The following is a 16,063-nucleotide window of genomic DNA, read 5'->3' on the forward strand; positions in this document are numbered from 1 at the left end:
CAATTTTTTACTAGTGGCAAATCGCGAGAGGGAGACAACACAAAAATGCGAAAACAAAATGAGACAATAAAGAGATGAAGAGAGATTTTAGTGGATATCATGATAGTCGGTTCGAACGACGGACAACAGTAAGAGAAAGACTTGAGATAGAGAGATTTCAAATTGCTGAGAGGAAGAAAATGAATCTCTTTTTTCGTTCCCAAAACACTCTCTGCATAAGATTTTATTTCTGAAAATATTATTTGAAATGAACCAATCAAATGCCACCATTTGACGTTTGTCAAAAGGTTAACAAAAATATTATTTGAAATGAACCAATCAAATGCCATCATTTGACGTTTGTCAAAAAGTTAACAAAAATGAGTTGTTAAAGAAAGTTTTCCATTTCTTTCTATAATCATCCTCAAATATATACTTTGAAGCACTTTCAACAAAAAAAAAAATTCATAATGACATGTGAAAAAGAGAAAATACAATATAACATTGATACATTAATCAGAAACAGAATTTTATTGTGAGTCTACAAATCCTTAATTTTGATTAGAAAAGAGTAGCAAAACGCATAACGAAATGTTGTGGGAGAGATTGAAAAGTAAGAAAGAAATTTCAGCATTTAGGGTGAATGGCAAACCAAGCTTGGATGAAAGTGAGAACTAGGGCAAAAATGGCAGCAAGAAAACCAATGAATGCCCAAGGGTTACTAAAATAAGTATGATAACCAAGAGCAATCCAAGCCCTGTATTTCTTCTTATAATGGTTTTCAATCTGTCGTCTAACACCCGAATAGATCGCACAGTTGGGCACCAAGTCGGCGCTTATGGTGTTGAAGAGCTGTGACACTTCCTCATCACTCCCAAGCGAATTGTGCAGAACCTTTGCTAATCTCAGCTCCTTCACATCCTCATGATGGTCAATAAGCGAGTCCATGAATGCCACAAAGGAACTAATCTCGAAGTTGTTCTCAAAATCTGGACACATCTCATACGCTATCAGGTTGTGAAAAGTTGTAGCTGTTGTGTCGTCAACCGTGATCTCAGGAAGTATAAGTTCGGCCCACAGAAAATTCGAGCGATAAGAGAAGACGATGTCTCTCAGCCTGCGTGATTTTCCTAACCTCAGTTTAATACCCGCTTCTCTCAGCTCCTTTATGTTCCTGTACGTTGTCGTGTCGAAGCACCTTTTTGTGCTCATCATGGTTAAGTCCTGATTTTGATGTTGGGAGTCACCTACCACACGTCTGTGAAACTTATCGAGAAGATGAAAAGGTAAGTCCTTGCGTTCATCAAGGGTCTCTTCATTTACGTAAACGCTGGCATACCCATCTTCATCCAATGCTCTAAAAAATAAACCATGTTCAGAGTATAAGCATAATGGCTGACTTTTGGTGATATATCAACTAATTGTTACATACATCCATGTAAAGGAACTTTCCAACTTATGACATATCAATATGCAATACGAAATACAATATATACCTGTCTCCTTCCTTGTTATTATACTTGCCTATGCATTGATCTTTTGCTGCTGGTAAATGATGGAACTCAAGAAACTTGTTCATGCTGTTTACCAGTGTGTCATCATTCTGGTGGCCTGACAAGAGTTTAAGCACTTCATAGGGAAGTTGATTCTCTAGCAAAAGCACATCCTGGCACACAAGAACCAGTTGGTCAACCTTAAGATTCATTTCTTTTCGATCCTCGAGGTTTGCCTTCTCCAAGATTTGTAGCAGAGAGCAACCATCCACAAATAGCGTCCACGACAGCTTTTCATCATCACCATCGAAGTCTCTAATGACATCCTCAGCAAACTGTTCTTTCAAATGTTTGATATTTGATGCAATCTTTTGGTACAGAGTTGGACCATCTTGTTTGGTGCGTTGAAGGTACTTTGCTGTCCACATAAGCTTGTATTTTTCTCCCAGCTCCAGCTTCCGTTTACCATGATCGATTGGACCAATTGAAACTAACCTGGGTAAGTAATGGTTCTTCGAGTGCTCTCGATCTCGGAGATAACTTGCTACCTTTTGTATCTTTGGGACTTTATTTTGTGGGGTTTCCTTTGCCTTTTCTAGTTTAGTAAAGTTATTTCTGAGGTATGCTGTCTCACTCATACTAATGTTTGGTTGGTATATATTTGTGGGTGTTGACAAGTGAAGTTCAGGGTTCATGAACTCACTTCATGTTGTAGTTTAAATAGTCAGAAAATGAGTGTAAGAATCACTGAACTTGAATTTCACGTGTGTTTAGAGAAGATTTACGGAAAGATTCCACTGAAACTTTGTCAAATCTATATAACACTGCTTTAAATCCAAAAATTTCAATATATATAAATTAAGAATCAGACCCACACTTGTATTTCTAAAGTAATTATAAATTCAAAAATTGAGGAATATACAAATTGACTTATCTTAATTATGGTTACTAGGGAGTTCGTATAATTTAAAATGCAAAAAAGAAAGAAAAAAGTTGAAGTGTTACTTTGACGCTATGGTTGTGTATATTATTCTTGGGGTAAACAAGGAGATATAGTACGTAGTGGATGCTTTTAGCTTTGTGAATGTTTCAAGTTTGGAATTAATAGTAAGAAATTGCGGTGAAAAGGCATGTAGAAGTGGATTCATTGCGCTTTCCTAGTATTTCAAGTATGAATATATTCCTGCTGAAAATGGTTGGTAGATAAGTACAATACAATCGTGTTTTACCATAAAGAGACCTTAATTTGCTTATTACTTCCTAGTCTTGATACCATAAGAGAAAGTGATACTAAATGAACCCGGGATTGATTTTCGTGCTTGTTACATACAAATTAAAATATTTTTCATGCAAATTAGAATACAAATAGAGATATATGATAAAATATAGAGGTGTCAATTTGATTTCACTTATGATCTATTAGGTAATTCTAATCCACTCTTACGTAAGTGTTTCTTTTGTTCACGTGAGTTCATCATCATTTAAAGTGAGTCAAGTGATAATTAAAGAGGATTTAATTCCATTACAAAACTTTAATTAATTTTTAAATATTTTTTTGATAATATAAGTTTCTAAAAAAATTTAAATGCTCAATTGATCTCCAAGTATTTTAAATTACTTAGTTTTAGTCACTAATACAAAAATAGTTATTTATATCATTTAATTTACATCTAACTCATACATAACACACCTAAGAGAAAAAAAAAATTGTGACAATTTTACGGAAAAAAAAATAAAAATATTTACATTAAAACTATCATGGTCAGACATAAAGGGAGTTTTTTTATACATTAAGACTTACATTAGTTTAACATAAAAATTATAAAAGTTTACCTTTTTAATATCATTAGATAGGTCAAATGAATATCAATGTATGTCACGTTATCCTTACTCTAGAAATAATGTAAATCTCTTAGAACCAACCTTCTCCTCACCTGCAAAAATGGTAAAGTTGGTCTTCCTTTGTGATGGCGAAGTAGATCTTCATTTCTAATTGTAGGGTAACTTTTTGTCCAATTGGTTGTTGCATTATTGTAAGTTTCCCAAAGTTTCTTGCCGAAATGAAATTTCGAAACGCACCGAATGGCTAGAGCCAAGCCATGACAGATCAACCACAATACTGCCTGCAATAAACCTCAACGCCAACTATGTTGTTTAGAGCTTGGGGGGCTTGGATACAGTGACGACTCGTGAGATAATGCATATCGAGAAGGTCGGACGACTCTGAGGAGTTAGGAATAGTTCAATAGCGGATAGATGATGTTGGACACGATCGGACAACACTACCAAGGTCGGACGGTCTTATTCAAGAGATAAGTTTTCTTTGCAAGGGTTAAGGTAAATGGTAATTAGGGATATTAGGCCGAGATTGAGTTTTCACTAATCTCAAGCCCATATAAAAAACTATAAATATAAGTCAAAGGTAAGAGGTATGTGATCACATTTTACTGTACATTTAATACCATAGCTCTGACTTTCGTACGGCCAATTTGCTGACTTAAGCATCGGAAAACTTTTGGCAGGTACCCCTCTAGACGGTTGGAATGAAGACGAAGACTGAACAATTAGTTACCCAAACAACATTAAAGGAGAAATTGTGAAGGTGTTAGAAGTGACTCGACCCTACACACGAAACAAGTATATATTAATGTTTTTAGGTTTTTAAATTTAAAATTTAAAAGTAAACATTTAATGAACTTTAGTTCTCGTTTGATATATCATCCGATAGATCTTGATTCATCATTATTTTATTTTTCTTTTATTATTATAGATGTTAATTACATTTAAAAAAATTACTAACAATGTTATTTTATTTTAGTTATGTTGAGGTCTAGATCAAGCATATTCAACCCAGTAGATCTTTAACCTAGTTGTCTTACATCATTGTCAGATGAATTTCTAAGGAAATGATGATGTTTGAGATAAATCCTCATTCTAATAAGTCATTAGGTTCAAATGCTACTGATGAAATGCTAAAGTAGTAACCAATTCCAACAAGTGCAATGGTGTATAATAGTATCAACAAGTATCGTATCCATTTGTGATATGTTGAAATGAATGGATAGTGTTCATAAAAGTGGTGTTGATCATAAAATAGAGTTAAACTGAGATATGGAAAATATAATAATAAATGCATGTTGAGGTTGAATTTTATCTTTTCTTCCTCTATTTATTGCTACTTATCTTTTGTACATATATTTTAATTATTCAATGTTTTGGGAGTACTTTAAGATAGTTCTAAACCACATTCATGCTACTTAAAACCTAAGAATTTTCAAACATAATGTGATTCCTCCACTCGTGTAGAATGAATACCTACTTTGAGTATATGACTCTTTGTTGGGAAAATCTTACTATACATACAAATAATTTTCCTCTTCAATCCATTGTGGGTAATTTTCATTAAACTTTGACAACCTTTAAATAGGTGCAAATCGGACCTTGGACCAAGTACAAATAATAAAAACTGACAATAAAATATCAACTTACCTAAAATTAAAATTTGTTTATTTTATCATAAAATAATATTCTATCTAGATAAACAGAAAATCATAACTACTCATCTCAACCTGTGGAATCCTCAAACAAGAATGAAATGATTTGATTGGACCATAGTTTGAAAGCAATCTTCCAATTCAATCCAAACTAGTGAAATAGGACGAGTTGTCAATTCATCCAAGTATTTAGCATAAACCAAATAATAAACTATTAAATAACTGAAAATACATAAATATTAAAGAGGTAGTAGGACAAATAATTAGATTTAATTACATCCAATCTCAACATAGAAGAATTTAGCTACTCATCATGTTGATAGAAAGCCTAATCTCTAGGATATGTTGTTCGTCTCCCATAGCTCTCTTAATATAATCTACTTTGAATACAGAGTGCCTAAAAGAAGAATGGATACCTAAAATTAGGTGCAAAGCCCTGTAATTATAGATCATTTTTAGCAATGCTCAATTTCAACATATGTTTCATTTAAGAACAATGCAATTATGGTGCAACAAGGGAATCCACTTATATATGAACCAACATAAATATATAGCAATTCATAGTTTTGAAATCAAAAATGGATTTTCACTCATGCTTTTCAATCTGCTTAATAGTGAATGCACTCTCAGCTTAAGTATATAATTAACGCTCTAAACAACCTTACAAACTTTCACTTAGTTTTATATCTCATTTTCAAATACTATTTACGTATAATCAGCATGGATCACTAAGGTCTTTCTAGAGCTTGTAATGTAGCCATGATTTAAAGGAACTAATTTTGTATCTAATTTCCAAATACTATCTACACATAATCAATATGCATGTATTATAGGTCCTTCATTCCTTTTTAACTTAACTGTGTTTTACTGCCCCTTTTGATGCATTTCTTCTCTATTTCAATTCTGGTGCATGTCTTTATATTTTTATTTTCCTTAGTCATTTGGACTACATTTCTTTAGGCAAGTTTTTTATTCAGCCTTAAGTCTTGCCTTTTATTCAACACACATGGTGTTTTCATCTTTATTATCAATGAGAAAAGGTGGGATGATTAAACTTTTATGGGCTAAGGTGTGTGTATATGAGACTAAAGTTTAAAAAGGATATTTAAATTTAAGATAGACTTATTTGACTCTGAGTTATAAATTCTTCAACAAAGAACATACCTTGATCTTTTTCATGCTTCTAAAGTTCAAAAATTTGAAACAAAACCAGTGACAATTCCTCAAGGTGATTTCACTCAACTATCAGTATTTAGTTCTTCTCACTAGTTGGGTACACTTATCCATATTGATTTTTCAACTATGATCCTCTAAACACTTGAGGTTTGTTATTCAAACACTCAAATTCCCAAAGTTTTTTCACTCCTACATGTCCAAAAATCTTATTTTAGGTTTCAAAAAGAATTGTTTTCCTAGTTCCTTTTCAAAACAAAATTTTCCCAAAAAAACAAAATATATATATATATATATAAAAGTTTGATATTAATTTTTCATTTTACATTTTTTCGAGTTTGTAAAAATTGTTTTTAAGTTTCTTCATAACTTATAAACTCTTTTTTATATAAAATACAATCATTATGATATGAATGAATCTTTTTATATTTCATACCCTTTACACAAAGTATTTTTTTCTTCATAATTTCAGTTCGGTGGTGGTTACTTTTAAGAAGCATTTCCTCCAACAATTGAAGTCATTTTATAAAGCTTTTACCAGTCCACCGATTAATGCCTTTAAAATTCATCAATCTTAATAGTGTGTTTTAATCATGTGAAGTCAATTGAACCAAAATATAACAGAATCTCTGTATTGGTAGAGATATTTTCATACAATGCTTCAATAAAGGATTGTATTCTAACATCACGGATCATGTTCTCTAATTTATCGTCTATTGTCCAAACAACAAATTCATGTGTTTTAGACACACTTGGAATGCCTAACAATTCACCATGCCAAGTCCATGTTGTATAATTCTTTATAAATCCATTGCATGAAGGATATTCTATAATGTTGGCCATATCCAATCTTTTCTCATTCAAACAATTCACACAAAGACACCTCATCCTTATCCTGTTTTTTAAGCTACCAATATTACGTTGATCAAACTATATAAACTCTTCTACCCCTCTCTAGTAACCTTTACTTATACATGGTAAATTAATCCAACTCCAATACATATTTATGTTATGTAGGTAAGTGACCGAAATTAGTTTTCTATCAATGCATAAGAATTTCCCAAAGAAGTAATGCAAGATAAAGAATAATAAATAATATTTTTCGAGGGTCAGATATTGCTAAACTCCATACCAACATGTTCAACTAATCTAAATTATATATAACTTATAAATAACAAATATTAATCAAAATTAAAAATCAAATAAAAAACAACTTTCTTGGAATGGAGAGTAGCACTAGGAGAAAAATTAAGAGTGTAAAGAAAAGGGAGTGACATGCCTAGAATACTATGGTGGAACTACACTAGACCAAAGAGAGTAGAGGAGTCAACGACGACACCTTGGTGGTTCAAAGAGTAATGGCGAGCGATGTGGCCTTCGCTAGTTCTAAATGAACAATGATTTATAAGGGTAGAAGTGAGGAAGAACGATGGTTGAAGAAGTGATTGAGAGAGATGAAACAAAATTATGGAAAGCAAGAACAATGTGAGTAAACTTGCAATGAAGACAGAATTGTGGTGCAGTAGGTTTTGATGGTGATAAGACGAGAAAAGAACTATGCATGCACGGGAAGTAAAAAGGTAAATCTTCTTAACCCTCGGCTATATCACAATAGTTAAGTAACCAAATCATCATTATTTTTAAATTTCATGATACTTCGATGTCAAACCATTATAACTTTTGAAACTTGTACGACAATTTTAAAAAAATTGTCAGTAATTTAGCTTTTTCAAAATTTTAACTTTGTTCACCACATTTTAGTTTTCTAAGCTATATTAAACTATATAAACTCTTCTATTTCTCTCTAGTAACCTTTACTTATACATAGTAAATTAATCCAACTTCAATCCATATCTATGTTATTGTCCAAAAAAATAATACAAGATAAAAAATATTTTTCAAGAGTCGAATACTTTCAAACTCCATACTATCATGTTCAACTAATCTAAATTATATATAATTTATAAATAACAAATATTAATCAAATTCAAAAATCAAATAAAAAAGTCAACTTTCTTGAACTAGAGAGCATTTGAAGAAAAATAAAGTGTGTAAAGAAAAGGGAGAGACACACCTAGAATACTAAGGTGGAATACAAATAAGTGACACAAAGATAAATAATCACTTATTTGAGATAATATGTTAATCCTTTCAATAGTTATAATATGCAATTTTATTTCTTTTATACAAATATTAGTTTGTACATTCAATATATTCCACACCTCACTGCATTGGCTTCCAATTAAATTTTGAAAACTTAAAAAGCCCTTCTGTTAAGCCTTGACCAATGAGTTTACAAAACTCTTCAAATTTTATCTAATTCAATCTAGATAGTGTAGACATTCCTACATTTCCACTTCCGAACATTTTCAATTTCTCCATAAATTTTATTTCAAAATAATCCACAATTTGTTATCATCCTTGATCAAATCGTATGAATCAATTTAGCAATACTGGAATTTTTATTCTATAGTAAAATTTATAGCCTTGAATTCTATTTATGGAAGGAAATTTAATTATTATACTACTGCTAACCTGTTCTATAAATTATTGTCTTTATAGCCATGATGTTCCACAACATCACGTAACAAAACCAAATATTGCAACATCAATTTGTGAGTATTATAATTTAAGTTTATAGAAGAAATTTTAAAATTAGAAAAAAAAAAGATATAAAATGTTTATTTCTTAGTTTCGTTTTTCTCTCATGGAACAACTGAATAAATGAATGACATCATGCTTGAATCCATCTAGGCTATCTAGTCATCATGACTCTGATATCTTTCTCAACTTCTAATTCTCCTGAAGAATCCACCCATCATTTTTTTCTCTTTTCACCATTCAATGTCATCATCGCTACATCACGTAGGTGAGTTTATAGTTGGTTAAAATTGATTTTGTTTTTTACTATTATGTTTTGCGTTGTTGACATGTTCATAATATTAATTACTATATTTCAACATTTTATAGGACAATTTGAAGAATGTGGATGAGCTACAAGGAGAGGAAATAAATAAAAAACTTATCCTATGGGTAAAGCACTTTTTGTGTTGGAAAAGAGCCAAATCATTCACAAAATACAGTCAATAGATAAGGCAAAAAAGAATGCGGAGAAACAATTGGTTCAAAGTTAAGTTGAAAATGATTTAAAGTTATAAGTGATCATATATATGATATTTGGATTCATTGGTAGATATTTATAATGTTTGTTTTTGTCCTTTAAAATGTAATGGATATTTTGTATTTTAATATTTATATTTATATTTAATGCTCATTTATTTTCATTGATATTTATTATAACATTTTTTTAATAATTTGTCTATTTATTATGTGTCAATTAGGTATCAACATAATTTCTAATGGAATTATAAAAAATAATTAATAATTTATAGTAAGATTTTAAAATAATTAATTAATTAATATAGTTATTATATATAATAATTAGTGACTACTAATTTATCACTATTGTCTTATATACGTGTGACCATATATTTTTGTATACACAAAATTTATTACACAATTATTAGTGACAACTATTTTTGTCCCAACATAGTTTAATTTTAGTGATAATGTGCTTTTGTCATTATTATAAAAAATTATTAGTAATAATTATTTTTGTCATAATATAGTTTAATGTTAGTGATATTAAAAGATGTTATCACAAATATAAATAATGAGAAAAATAGTAATTACAATTTAGTTATGCAAAAACATTTTTTTAGCAAATTTTTTTTTAACAAATTTTTTTTAATAACTTTTTAACAATTTATACGATAACTCATTATTGGTCTATTTAAGATATACCAATAAAATAATGATGCATAATCTCCTTGTTAACATATATTATTTTAGTTATTGTCACATTAATAGTAATGTATTTATAGATTTCAATGACAAATATTTGTTACTCAACCTAATTTTTCTTAAAGTGACTTCTGGGATATCAAAGAAGAGCACAACTTCCATGCACTTTCAGCACAAACATACAGTAAAAATATATCATATTATCATACATTAAGGAACAAAAAATGGAGATAAGATGACAAAATTTTATTGAATACTGGTGTACAATTGTTTTACATTAACATAGTGAGTATAAATTAAACACATAAGAGAAAGTTTGGTTGATCAGATTGCAGGGAAACTCAATGTTTTCCATTTACTTCTATTGCAGGACTTGTCTTCCTACTTCTCTCCCTAAAGCTTCTGCATGAGGACAAGCTCGGAATGCACCATGGCAAAGACTTAACTGGTTTCTCTCTAATGGAAGCAGGATCCTCACTCATGCTTCTTTCACTACTACAAGTAGAATTAGCCCCTGATATAAAAGGAGTGCAATTTGCAGATTTAGCCATAACATGTTGTGTGGTTGGTTTCACTGCTTTGTGTCCATGGCAATCATCAACTTTCTCATCTTTCACACTTTCACGAAACAGTTCCAACAGTTTCTTTTTCTTCTCTGGGGATGGTTCAGCAACAGAAATAGAACCAGGAATTCTACTCCTAGAAGGGGTCCCAAAAGTGTGGTGAACTGGTGTGGTCCCTCTAGATGGTGTGAAGTCTGCATAAAATGAAATAGACTATAGAGCTGAAGGTGGTTGGAGAGAGTAATGAATATCAAGTGAAAGAAAAGCTACAAAGAAAATGGTAAAACAACATATCCAAAATTTGTCATGACCAATGAGTTCTTCCTTCATAAACTGTCCATGACAAACTACATGTCATGCTATAAATCATGACAGTGTGATGTTCACCATCATATATTATGATGCCATTAATTTTTGATGCAGTTTTATCAACCATGTATGACTTTTAAAGGAGTTATTAAACACCTTATATATAACAGTTAGATATGACATTGTTTTCACAAGTGTATACACATAACAAAATGACCAAGTAAACCAATTCAGCCAGAAAAGGACAACAAAGGAAAGAGTGTTACAGGGAATCCTTACCACCATTGACACTATAGAAATCATCTTCACAGTCTGAGTCTAACCAGGGCTTGGAATCAAAAAATGCTTCCTCTTTGCTGCCTGTTCAGGAAAATAATTGCTTGTGAATTGCAAACATGGATATGAAACCTATGAGAAAGTATTTCAACAAATGAAACAAACTCATTCCTAAACACCTCATTGATTCATGTACAAGCAAGCACTTGAACCAATCATTTTAGAGCAACATGTCAGGAACAATCACGCACATAAATCATATCAACAGAAGCAGCAGAGTGTAAAGTTTATCAGAAAAGACAGATTAACAATTCTTGGACACCCAATACTTTAGTGTTCATCTCTTTTTTACTGTAAGAAAATTAGAGTTAAAAGTCTGGAAGATTCAAAGACAGTGACCACTCTCACTTGTAATAAGCATCACCATAAAACAATAGCCGGTACAGTTAAAAGTATCTTTGTATGAAATTAAATCAACAAGAAGCAACAAATAAAATATCAAGATGTGATAAATTCAACCAGCAGTGTCCCTGGAATAAGCATGGTGCACGAAATTCTAAAACCTGTTTACAAATATACTGTTCTTGTTTTCAAATGATGTTTGTAATGTAAGCTTAATCCTAAGCCCAGATTGAATCTGGCAAGATAAAGTATTGTTTAGCAAAAGGAGAAATCATGTTCAATGTAAACTAACAGAAAATTCATGTACACCAAAAATATTGGTCACATTTATAGACATCGAAGAAGAAGAATGAATACTATCCAAGGATGTCTCAATCAAAACAAACAAGAAAACAACGATGATTTATCCCAATTAGCTTATGGTGTAAGAACGGCTCATCAAATAAATCAGCATTTTTCTATATACACATTGAATATAAGTATTTCTGGAACATGAAAACAAAAATCTTCATACTTTTTTAATTGGAACTCTTCTGTCATATTCATATATGCACAATACAAATCATGAAACCAGTGAGAGACATCACAGATGGATGGGACCATTTATAACACGTGTCTTCCTCCAATTGGAGAATGCAACCGACTAAAGAGGATCCAATAATTTTCCACTTGGTATCATGACCAAATCATAGCTAAGTACAACAGAAATTAAATTAAATTTATAAATCAATTGGACCAAAATTCACAAACAAAAGATGCGAAAACAGATCACCAGAAACGAAAGGGCAGAAGAATAAAAGAGAATCCTGCTTCAATAAAATCAAGCATCAACACTGAAAAAGATCGAAAAAGATCAGATAACTTTGTCAAAAGAAATTTAAAATGGAAAAAAAAAAACTTTTTTTCAAACATATACTAAGAGATTAATAATCTTAGGATCACACATTCAACGAAATACCCAGGAACATTCACATATTAATAGTAACAGAAGTCACGAGAAAGTTAAGAAAAGTCTTCATCTGCAATTTTGACCACAACATCAAGGTTTTCAAAATCACTGTAGCCACAATTGTGTCACCTTTACGGGCAATCCCCCCACAGCATCAAGAATAACGGATTTAAAATCTTGGACACAAAAACAGAGAAGAGCAACCTATGAACACAACATCTGCAGAAACAAAAAAAAAAAAAAAACGAGCTTACCATGGTCCGTGAAGGTGGTCGTTGACCACTTAAAATCCCCATTTAGGGGCTGTCCCTTAATGGGTGATGGAGGAATCACAAGCTTCTCAGATTTGGAACCCAACGAGAGTTTGAGCTTCATGTCTGCGTTAGCCTTTCTGGGGAGCGAAGAACACGAACCCATGATTAAAAAGACAAAAACTTTATGGTCATCACGGTCACTGGGTGACAGGAAACCAGAGTTAATGCTCTGCACTTGGTTTGAGAGATAGAAAGAGAAGAAGTATGTGCAAAGGGTGTGAAAATGTGTGGGTTTTTGGTGTTATACTTAAAGGGTAGGGAAAAGTTGTGTTTGTGAGAAAAAATGGAAGTTAAAGAGGATTGGCCTTGAAAGTGAAGTTATGTGAACAACATTTTGTTGTATTATGTGATCCTACCAAGAGTGTTATGGTAAGGGATGTGCATAATGGATGGATGTGGATTTTGAAAGATGGGTCCCATGGAAAAATTAATGCTTTGTTGGAGTTGGAGAAAGATGACTCTCTTATTACAACAATTCATTTCATCTTCTCTCACTCACAACTTTTTAGGTTTTTACCTTATTAAGATGAGCAGTTTCTTTTCCTTTTGCTAAATTAATAATTTTTTTGACAATAATAAATTATGTGTTATTATTATATTTAAAATGTATTAATAAGAAGTTATGATATAAAAAAGTTATTGTTAAAAAAAAATTATTAAAAAAATTGATAAAAGAATATTTTCCGTAGTTTTAAAATTCTTTCCACAATCATCCTATCCTGAGTTATGAATACGAGAAACAAAATTAAGAGTACAAAACAAAATTAAGAGTAACTAGTAGAAATGCCTCTGGTATAGACAAAACACAGTACAAATTTTTAAAATAGAAAGAAATATTATTAAATTTATAGAAATGTGTTTATAAAGATTAATTATAAAATAAATAATTGTATTACAAGTAATCTTTTCACTTAGAAAGTTAATTGAGTTTAAAAAAATTACAAAACTTAAAGAATAAAATAAAGTATATGCATAAAGATAGAATTTAGATAAAATTGGTAATAAATTTTGTAAACTACAGGTAAATTTAAAGAGAATAGTTCCTATTAATAGTTATAGATTAGTTTCAACGTACTTTTCTTCTTTCCCTTCATTTTTTTTAATTGTTATATGTAAAAAAGTAAGCATCGTAATATATTTTTCTATTTTAATAATTATAAAGTGTTTTAGTCTATTCTTTTCACATATATATCACATATTATATATAATTATATAAACAAATGGGATTTAATTAATTAAAAACCACTTCATTTTATCTTAAATGTGAAAACTATATACAAAAATTATGTTATTTAATGTTCCGCATTTTTTGGATTTCTAAATGGTTACTTATTTGATGTGATATGATTTTTTTCTTTACGGGCACATTATATGTTAGGGATGACTATTAAAATATCTGCATTTTTAGGATATCCCAACACATAATATTTCAATTATATTGCAAACTTATACTTTACTTTCTCGAAATAAAATAAAAAATATATTACTTTTCATTTATTTACGTCATATATATATATATATATATATATATTTATATTATAAAAAACTGACAAAAAAAAGTATTTTCTGTGTAGAGTCACTGTTCTTAAGGACTTATCTGAGTTGTGTTGTGTAAGAGTTCTCCATTATACAACTCAGAATATCTATTAGGATCTCAAAAATAATAAAAAACTCTAAACAGAATATTTTTCGAAGAAAAAAAAAACTAAAGAATGAAACTCACAAAAAAAAACCAAAAAAGAAATTTGATATATTTTAGAATGGAAGAAGTACTCTATATTTCTATATTTATAGAATTAAGGGAGAATCAATAAAATAAATGAAATTAAAAATATAAAAGTCTTAACGTTATAATTTTGAACATTGCTACTTAAAATATTAACTTTGCAATCAATAAAAAAAACTTTTGTTACCGTTACCAACATTAATTTTCCAAACGTTGAAATATATGCGTTTCATATATTTGTAATATAATAATAATAATATTATATATATATATATATATATATATATATATATATATATATATATATATATATATATATATATTATGTGTGAGTGGTTTCATTGATTTGTTTTGAATAGATGAGTACTTATTCCAGCATGTATCATGAAGAAATGCATTGCACTAGACAGAAAAAAACAATTAAAGGAATTTAATTAACGAGACATGTATGTTTGATGAAGTCATTTGACTTTATTACTAAACAACAATCTACAAGTTTAGAGACACAACTCAAAACATTCAACAAATCTAACAAGCATATATAAAACAAAAACCACAAAACAATCAACATACAAGTCAAAATAAACGCAAAAACATGACAAGAAAAAGCACACTAGTTGAACGAATCAATATGCTTTCATCTTACTAAATATGGCATTCTTCTATATAGAATCTTTTTTATTAATATACAATGAAAATGGAAATAGAGGATAAAAAAATTTACATGTATGACTTGACTAAATAAAAGTCACATAAATAAAGAAATAGTATTTGTAAATAAAATATTTTTTTTGTGCTAAAATACCTTTACAAGTTCTTAATAATATAAATCATAATAAAATTCTAAAATAAAAGTATTCAAAACATGTGAAGAATCTGTAAATACACATAATCTTGTGAAGAATGATTTATGTACATACATTTTTATAACACACAAATGTATTACTCGATATATATCTCAAATGACCAAACACAACTTGTACTTTTGTTACTTTGAAACTTAAGACTTTGAATTTCACTTAACACGTGTCTGTCAAAAGTTATGGAAATGTGGCTAAATGTAGTTTCATTTCTTCTTGTGTATGCAATACTTGAAACTTTATATTGCATCCACTTATAATTTGAATTAAGTTTTTTAATTCAATTATATGAATTAATCAGTAAAAGATTGTATTAATATATGATTATTATTCACTTCAATCACTTTCTCCATTCAAATATATTTTTTAAGGGAAGGATCATGACAATAGTGGTTGGAATTGTAACATTAATAAAGTTTACCATACCACGGATGGAAAACAAATTTTTAGAAAGTCATAATATTTATACTTAGGTAAGTTTATTATGTTTTTAAGAGTTAAATATCTTTTTATATTTGAAGTTTGATGCTTAGAATTAGTTTATGTTAAAATTTGATATATTTTGGTTATCAAAGTTTAGAAGTAATTAATATAAATTTTTTAATCAAATTATGTTAAATTCTTTTAACATGTCAAATTCTATTTCATATTAACATTTGAGTTATTTATATCATTTAATATTATTTAATAATAGAAAACTATTAAAGTTTATGTTAATTGT

At 29.8% G+C, this 16,063-nt stretch overlaps 2 protein-coding genes across 3 annotated transcripts; both read right to left on the reverse strand.

Moving 5' to 3' along the window:
* Positions 1 to 529: 529 nt before the first annotated feature.
* On the reverse strand, positions 530 to 2,110 carry LOC106766127. The gene is made up of 2 exons (XM_014650883.2): positions 1,476 to 2,110; positions 530 to 1,336 (listed from the first exon to the last, which is right to left on the reverse strand). The coding sequence occupies exons 1-2, from the start codon at positions 2,108 to 2,110 to the stop codon at positions 607 to 609; spliced, it is 1,365 nt and encodes a 454-aa protein (XP_014506369.1). The 3' UTR covers positions 530 to 606.
* An 8,058-nt stretch (positions 2,111 to 10,168) lies between these two features.
* LOC106769508 (uncharacterized protein At3g27210) lies at positions 10,169 to 13,116 on the reverse strand. Of its 2 annotated transcripts, none has more exons than XM_014655150.2 (3): positions 12,697 to 13,116; positions 11,098 to 11,175; positions 10,169 to 10,700 (listed from the first exon to the last, which is right to left on the reverse strand). In XM_014655150.2, the coding sequence occupies exons 1-3, from the start codon at positions 12,857 to 12,859 to the stop codon at positions 10,285 to 10,287; spliced, it is 657 nt and encodes a 218-aa protein (XP_014510636.1). In that variant the 5' UTR covers positions 12,860 to 13,116; the 3' UTR covers positions 10,169 to 10,284. The 2 variants fall into 2 exon arrangements, with proteins under 2 accessions (XP_014510636.1, XP_014510635.1); XM_014655149.2 differs by having other exon boundaries at positions 11,095 to 11,175; positions 12,697 to 13,111.
* Positions 13,117 to 16,063: the final 2,947 nt, after the last annotated feature.

Source organism: Vigna radiata, chromosome 7 (assembly GCF_000741045.1).
Source record: "Vigna radiata var. radiata cultivar VC1973A chromosome 7, Vradiata_ver6, whole genome shotgun sequence".
In the NCBI taxonomy this organism is placed as follows: Eukaryota; Viridiplantae; Streptophyta; class Magnoliopsida; order Fabales; family Fabaceae; genus Vigna; species Vigna radiata.

What these genes read in the sequence shown, in the direction of transcription:
- LOC106766127 (XM_014650883.2), bottom strand. Translation starts at nt 2,110, where the DNA reads ATGAGTGAGACAGCATACCTCAGAAATAACTTTACTAAACTAGAAAAG. An exon ending in AATAACAAGGAAGGAGACAG is followed by an intron (nt 1,337 to 1,475) that starts GTATATATTGTA and finishes TTTATTTTTTAG; the next exon opens with AGCATTGGATGAAGATGGGT.
- LOC106769508 (XM_014655149.2), bottom strand. Translation starts at nt 12,859, where the DNA reads ATGGGTTCGTGTTCTTCGCTCCCCAGAAAGGCTAACGCAGACATGAAG. An exon ending in GACCACCTTCACGGACCATG is followed by an intron (nt 11,176 to 12,696) that starts GTAAGCTCGTTT and finishes TTTCCTGAACAG; the next exon opens with GCAGCAAAGAGGAAGCATTT. An exon ending in TTTCTATAGTGTCAATGGTG is followed by an intron (nt 10,701 to 11,094) that starts GTAAGGATTCCC and finishes CATTTTATGCAG; the next exon opens with ACTTCACACCATCTAGAGGG.